Source organism: Lolium perenne, chromosome 6, assembly GCF_019359855.2.
Source record: "Lolium perenne isolate Kyuss_39 chromosome 6, Kyuss_2.0, whole genome shotgun sequence".
NCBI classification, from domain to species: domain Eukaryota; kingdom Viridiplantae; phylum Streptophyta; class Magnoliopsida; order Poales; family Poaceae; genus Lolium; species Lolium perenne.
The window spans coordinates 101626920-101634898 of NC_067249.2; the positions used below are offsets into that span (position 1 = coordinate 101626920).

Sequence of the window (7979 nt, forward strand, 5' to 3'; positions counted from 1 at the left end):
CTTTTTATTAGGCAGCTATGTGAGGTCGCGTGGGTAAAGCTTCCGTCGCTTTCCAACGTGCCGTATCATTTACCATGCTAACAATATGCTAATGGCCGGCGAATGAAAGTTGACCATAATCGATTATGGAAAATCTAATGCATTTTTCGTCATGGAACCACCGTGCATTTCTCGTCAAAGAAACATAGAGTTTGTCTTCCGCGCGCCAGGCAGCTACAGGCGGCGGCCGCCGTGCTCGATCTCTAGCACCGGTCTCTAATTCTCGAGCTCAAACGAAGACTATATCTTGCCGCGCAGAGCAGCACCATGCCACAAGGCAAACTGTGCAGCTCTAGTAAACTTAGAACACATACAAGTTCACAGTGCTACTACCAACTCTACTTAGTGATCATGTCTGACCTGTTGGCGGGGCTCAGGCTCTCGATGCGGTTCCGCGGAGGCGAGAACGTCCGGCACGGAGCATGCTATGGCGTCGTGGTGTCCTTCGTGTCGATGCTCGTCTTCTGCGTGCTCGTCGCCACCGTCAGCGTCTGGAAGGCGTTCGTGTTTGCCGGCCTGGTGCTGGTTTCCTTCGGGGTCGTAGAATGCCTCAAGCAGAGGGGCGGCACCGGCGACGAGCAGGTGGCTAGGGCGGGCATTCCGCCGCCGGCGTGCCAGCTCGGGATCGCGAAGTCTGTGGTCGATACACTCCCAACGTTCGCGTATGCGTCTAATGGCGTCGAGGGAGGTCACGACCTCGAGTCTGGGAGCACCAAGCTCTGCTCCGTGTGCCTGGAGGACCTTGAGGACAGCGAGATGGTGCGGCAGCTCCCAACCTGCAAGCACCTCTTCCATGTCGACTGCATCGACATGTGGCTGCATTCGCATTCGACGTGTCCTGTTTGCCGCTGCGACCTCTCACCAGCACGGTCTACTACTGCCAAGGTGGCGGAACTGCCGGCTGCTGATGCGTTGCCGCCTGTATAGCCGAAGAGTGCAAGCCATGTACAATTGTACATATATCTTGGGGTTAAGCATGACATTTCTGTCACGCCTTGTCGGAAGAAGTGTAGCATGCATTATATTCCTTCGTGTCATATATTTGTACATACAGCAAGGCAGGGCAGCCGCCTTACCTTTATTTTTGGTAAATACATTTAGATGCACATGTTTTGTTATAAAATCGCGCATATAAAAGTAGATCAAACAAGAACAAAAACACAGATTTTTACGTGGAAAACCCAAACGGAAAAAACCACGAAACGCACGACGGCGTTCTCACTATAATTGGAGGAGTATTACAATACACGAGAGGACAAACCCTCTACGTGCTGTCCATTTGTGTATCTTTTCCCTCTCATCTATTCTATGACTACCTGGGACTATATGTAGGGGCAAGCAATTCTCTTTCTTGGCGGACACGAAATAGAGTTGTTATGTGCTACGTCTAGCATGTTTGGTATGCCATAGTCCGTTAGGACTCCTTCCATAGTACAACAGGTAAACAGATTTCGGAACACAATATAACAAACTCCACCTTGAGCCGAAATCCCTTGCAACAGTCATAGATAGCATTCAACTCCTCAACTAAAGTCATCACAAGTAAATCTTGTGCCTTGAAACGTCCATAGACTAATAAACTTCTAATGAAGTCAAATTGAGCAAATCAATGATAGGTCGTCTAGAAAACAACACAGCTGTCAACAAAGCAGACGAACGAACTTGGGTCTCCAATAGAACCCAACACAAGTCTGAGTCTGTGCCACTGACCTCAAAGAAAACTGAAACTGCTCAATGATCAAATGACATAAGTCATCATATCTCCTGTGGTGCTTGAACAAGCGCATAGCTCATAGTGCAACATCTCGGCGCACATAACATTGTGAAGAACTCATCTCATGAAATCTGAACGTGCTAAACATAAAGCACAAACCTCGGCAAACAATACTCATGCAAGAGCATCTAGTACGGAGAACACCTCGTACACAAAAACTGCCGTCTTGTAAGGTTGATGAAAAATCCATGACATGGTAAAAACTGCCTTGTAGAACAACTGTCGGATGATGAAACCTCAAACATGCAATGGAGCTTCAACTCTGCAATAGACCCCTCTTGAAAGAGCAAAGACAACTGAATTGCACTGAAACTTATAGTACTAAATGTTGTAGTATCTAGCAGAAAACAATCTACTTCTTGCACCTCAAATAATCCTCATCACGAACTAACAAAGAAAAACCTTCACATGCATAACAGCAAAAAAATCGGAGAGCAAAGAGTATAATGCTGGCTACCAACAGGCATAAAAATTACCTCCTCCATATTTTTTTTATAACTGAATTGTGTTCTTCATATAATTGCAGCAACATAATATCTGAAATTTGCATCTGTAATATCTCTCATATAAATGCCATTGAATATGAACAATCATAAAACTTACTTGAACTTCCAGCCTTCAAATAAGATAACCCAAAACGAACAAATCGTCATAGAACGCCGCAAATAAAACCGCCATAATGTTGATCCCAAACTGCCAATTGTATGACATACTAACGGGTTATAAATCAACAGACTCCACCTTGAACAGAACAAAAAAATGATGATCATCTTAGCGGCAAATCATCGATCATAGGTGGCGCGGATAGAACCGGTATTGGGACCGGGATAGAGCATGGGTCAATGCTCGAGCTGAAAAACAGATTGTTCAATCCTGTCTGTACCGACTGTAAAATCAGTATAAGCTGCACCTGTGCCAAATTTATCCGTATCTTGACTTGTCATAGGAGAACCTTCTGTCACGATCCATCCGTGAAAAAGTAGTACAAACCAAAGAAAACTCTTGGTAGAATAAATTGCGGACAAAAACTGAAGTAAATCTCTACTACTAAATTGAAACCGGACGTGATCGTCCGTGATGGTACGTCCCCGCTCCTCGCTAGACGTTCAGCACACGGCAGCCCAATCTCTACTATTAAAACAACAGCCCACTTAGAAATTACAACAGCCCACTGAAAAGCCCTTAATACACGGCAGCCCAGGGAAAAGCCCTTAATACACGGCAGCCTAGGGAAAAAAGCCTCCGGCACGTATCAGAAACAATCTCCACAGGACCGACCTCGACTACAATTCAGAAACGATCAGAAACGATCTACAAAAGCATATCATAAACAATCTAGCAATACAGACTCAACACAGCCGATCCAGAACAATCTCCACAGGACCGACCTCGACTACAATTCAGAAACGATCAGAAACGATCTACAAAAGCATATCATAAACAATCTAGCAATACAGACTCAACACAGCCGATCCAGACTCACAGGCTAAACAATACAGACTCAAGTACACAGCCGATCCAGAAGCGAGTACACAGCCGTCTCTCGCCGTTCTGCAGACCACGTCTCCCTGTCACAAACTCCGTCCAAGGTACAATGATCCAAATCAGCGGTGCTTCGCTCTGGTCATAGAATAAGTATATAATAGGTTAAATCGATGCAGCAAAGTATAATTGGCTAAATCGATGAAGAAAAGTATAATTAGGTAAATCGACACAGCAAAATCAGCGAACCTGGTTGGAGTAGGAGTGAACCTGGTTTGATGTGAGAAATTTACTCTTTCTAAAATGATCTATGTATTACGCTCTCTTAAGTTTGTCATGATCATCTTTGATTTTTGGTTGTTATTACAGAAAATGGATCACAACGTGGACTCAACCACCAATTTTAACATTTCAAATGATAGAAATCAAGCAAGGCGTGAACGTGATAGAGCTCGACGAAACAGTTTGACGGCTGAGCAGAAGCAGGAGATTAATGCACGCAGAAGAGCAGCCCTCGATGACAGGAATGCACGGCAAAGAGATAGCAGGCAAAATATATCCACAGAAGAGAACGGCGACGCACATCTTGGCAAGCTCAACGCAATAGTTTGACTGGCACGCAAAAGGAAGAGATTAATGCACATAGAAGAGCAGCCTGGCAAAACAAGGACCTCGATGAAAGGAACGCACGACAAAGGAAAAGCAGGAAAAATATATCCGCAGACGAGAGGCGGGAGAAGAACGCACATCGACGTACATCTATGCAGACCATAGTTGAAGAGAAAAGGTCGGCAATGCTAGCTCAACGCAGGCTAAACGCTGCAGCTAGGAGGAACACCCCGTGCGTTGAATCCATCGCGATGCCATGCCCATATTTGACAACAAAAAACCTGCCATCGACTACAGACAGATCACCCACCAGAGAGGATACTACTTCAGCACCCGCCTCCCCTTCAACGAGCACACCGACGTATACCATGGGGAGCAACGGTACACACCCATCTTTACTCCAACCCCTTTATTTATGCCTTGGCAAATTAAAGCACCGTACTTACCTACGTGAGAATGATATATATAGACGACATGGAGGCCTTCCTTAGTGGTATCATGGACGAGAATGTCATCCACGAGGACCTCACGGACAAGGAGTGCTACATGTATGCCCGTGAAGGTACTTATGCCAGCCTTCCATCAGCCCTCTCTATTATAAGAGTTAAAATGAACATACTGATATGACACTCTGTGTATTCAGGTTTTGACACTGATGGCATGGAACTTGATACACCGGCAGACTCATCCAGCCCGGAATCTATCGATCCTTTCGACTTTGTATACTCGAACCTCCCAAACAGCACGCACATACTGAAGCAAATACCGAATTGCGAACATTGTCATGCCAAGAAGTTTGAGCGCGAGACCGACGGTTTCTGTTGTCAAAACGGACAAACAAACTAGCTGAACAAGAATCAGAGCCTATCCCAGAGCTTATGAGGCTATGGTCTAGCTCGGATGCCGACTCACGACATTTTCGGGAGAGCATACGGTTCTTCAATGGCCACTTCTCATTCACAACTCTTGGCGTCAGCCTAGACAACAACTGCACGAACATGAGGTCCGGGGTGTACACATTCCGGGCGCAAGGTAAGTTGTACCACAACGTGCATTTGTTCGGGCCAAACTCTCGCCCAGAACATCTACAACTCTACTTCTACGACGACGATCCCACCCTGATACATCGCAAGGAAGCCACCAAGGACCTGGACCAAGAGGTCGTTCGAAAGGTTGTGGAGATACTAAGAGGAAACCCCTACTCCGAGCAATTCAGGAGTTTGGGCACTTACAAAGACAACCTCCAGGATTACCGTATAGAACTAAACACCGACAAGAAGCTAGACCAACGGAGATACAATTTACCCGTGTCGTCCGAGGTGGCTGCGATCTGGGTCGAGGGAAGCGACCTAGCTAATAGATTCAAGCGCAGCATTACACTCTACGGTGACAACAACGAGAGGCATAGTATACAGGCCACACAAGGATGCTATGACCCGCTCTCGTACCCCCTCTTCTTCCCCAAGGGGGAGCTCGGATGGCATCCAAATATCCCTAAACGTGATACACCTTGGCACGTTGCGCAGCTATCAAGAGAGGACCGTGATGACGGAGGTTTGGATGTTCAAAGATACTTATGCATTTTTTTGTCTATCCTTCTTGTATTTTGCCTAACCTTCTTTTACACGTTCTTGACGCAGATGGAGGTGTCCATTTATGTGTCTCCGTCAGAGACTACTACTGTTACCGACTACAGACACGTCCCGATATATTCAACCCCATACTACATGGTGGGCGTTTGTTCCAACAGTTTGCGGTCGACATGTACATAAAAATTGAGGGTTGCAGGCTCAGTTGGTTCAGGGACCACCAGCCGGAGAGACGTGCTGATCTATATAAAGGCATTGTGGATAGCATCACGGCTGGAGAGTCTCGTGCAAACGCTGTTGGCACAAGGATTGTTCTACCCTGGAAGTTCCAAGGGGGGTTTCGAGACATGAAGCGCGCAGGCATATGGACGCCATGGCATTGGTCCAAACATATGGCAAGCCTGACATCTTCTTGACGATGACTTGCAACCCCAACTGGCAGGAGATACAGGATGCACTACTTCCCGAACAAACCCCACAAGACCGACCAGATATTGTGGTCCGAGTGTTTAGGGCCAAGCTGGAGACGATGAAAGAGATGTTGACCAAGAAGCATATACTAGGCGTTGTGAAGGCCTACGTCTACGTGGTCGAGTTCCAGAAGAGAGGCCTCCCGCATGCCCATTTCCTCTTGATCATGGATTCAAAATATAAGCTAATAGTGCCAGAGCAATACGACCGCGTCATATCCGCTGAGCTCCCTGACAAGAATAAATACCCGGAGCTATACGCCATGGTCGTGAAGCATATGATGCACGGCCCATGTGGTGTCCTCAAGCCAAACAACGTGTGCATGCAAGATGGGTCGTGCAAGTGTAGGTACCCACGGACGTTCAACGAGACCACCGTATAGGGGAAGGACTCATACCCCATTTATCGGAGACGAAAAGACGATCGTTGTGCAAAGGTCCGAGGCAAGACTCTAGACAACAAATGGGTTGTGCCTTACAACCCGTACCTCTTGCGGATGTTTGATTGCCACATCAACCGTGGAGGTGTGCTCCAGTATAAAGGCGGTCAAGTACCTATATAAGTACGTATACAAGGGCCACGGTCAAACTTCATTTAATATCGAGAAGCCCGACGCTGAAGGCAACATAGACGAGATCAAGAGATTCGTTGATGCAAGGTGGATAACTCCACCAGAGGCGATGTGGAGGATATTCGGCTTCAAGCTTTGTGAGAACCACCCGTCGGTCCTACCACTTCCGCTTCATCTCCCAGATATGCAAATGGTCACATTCAAAGCGGGAGACAACCTTAATGACGTTGATACGCGTACAACACGCGTCCATTGGGAACCCCAAGAGGAAGGTGTGATGCGTACAGCGGCAAGTTTTCCCTCAGTATGAAACCAAGGTTTAGTCGAACCAGTAGGAGCCAAGAAGCACGTTGAAGGTTGATGGCGGCGAGATGTAGTGCGGCGCAACACCAGGGATTCCGGCGCCAACGTGGAACCTGCACAACACAAACCAAGTACTTTGCCCCAACGAAACAACGAGGTTGTCAATCTCACCGGCTTGCTGTAACAAAGGATTAGATGTATAGTGTGGATGCTGATTGTTTGCAGAAAAACAGTAGAACAGTATTGCAGTAGATTGTATTTCAGTATAGAGAATTGGACCGGGGTCCACAGTTCACTAGAGGTGTCTCTCCCATAAGATAAACAGCATGTTGGGTGAACAAATTACAGTTGGGCAATTGACAAATAAAGAGGACATGACCATGCACATACATATTATGATGAGTATTGTGAGATTTAATTGGGCATTACGACAAAGTACATAGACCGCTATCCAGCATGCATCTATGCCTAAAAAGTCCACCTTCAGGTTATCATCCGAACCCCTCCGATTAAGTTGCTAACAACAGACAATTGCATTAAGTATTGCGCGTAATGTAATCAAGAACTACATCCTCGAACATAGCACCAATGTTTTATCCCTAGTGGCAACAAAGACATCCATAATCTTAGAGATTTCTCGTCACTTCCCTGCATTCACGGAGACATGAACCCACTATCGAGCATAAATACTCCCTCTTGGAGTTACAAGCATCTACTTGGCCAGAGCATCTACTAGTAACGGAGAGCATGCAAGATCATAAACAACACATTGACATGAATTGATAATCAACATAACATAGTATTCTCTATTCATCGGATCCCAATAAACGCAACATATAGAATTACAGATAGATGATCTTGATCATGTTAGGCAGCTCACAAGATCCGACAATTAAGCACAATGGGGAGAAGACAACCATCTAGCTACTGCTATGGACCCATAGTCCAGGGGTAGACTACTCACACATCACTCCGGAGGCGACCATGGCGGCGTAGAGTCCTCCGGGAGATGATTCCCCTCTCCGGCAGGGTGCCGAAGGCGATCTCCTGAATCCCCCGAGATGGGATTGGCGGCGGCGGCGTCTCTGGAAGGTTTTCCGTATCGTGGTTCTCGGTATTGGGGGTTTCGCGACGAAGGCTA

General features: G+C 46.6%; 1 protein-coding gene and 1 pseudogene across 1 annotated transcript; both read left to right on the forward strand.

The window, feature by feature from the left end:
- The first annotated feature begins 390 nt into the window (after window positions 1–390).
- On the forward strand, window positions 391–966 carry LOC127310359 (RING-H2 finger protein ATL39-like). Its single transcript, XM_051341041.1, has one exon. It carries the CDS (start codon window positions 391–393, stop codon window positions 964–966), a length of 576 nt encoding a protein of 191 aa, XP_051197001.1.
- Window positions 967–4378: 3412 nt separating this feature from the next.
- LOC139831990 (uncharacterized) lies at window positions 4379–6346 on the forward strand (annotated as a pseudogene).
- The last annotated feature ends 1633 nt before the right edge of the window (window positions 6347–7979 follow it).

What these genes read in the sequence shown, in the direction of transcription:
- LOC127310359 (XM_051341041.1), top strand. Translation starts at nt 391, where the DNA reads ATGTCTGACCTGTTGGCGGGGCTCAGGCTCTCGATGCGGTTCCGCGGA.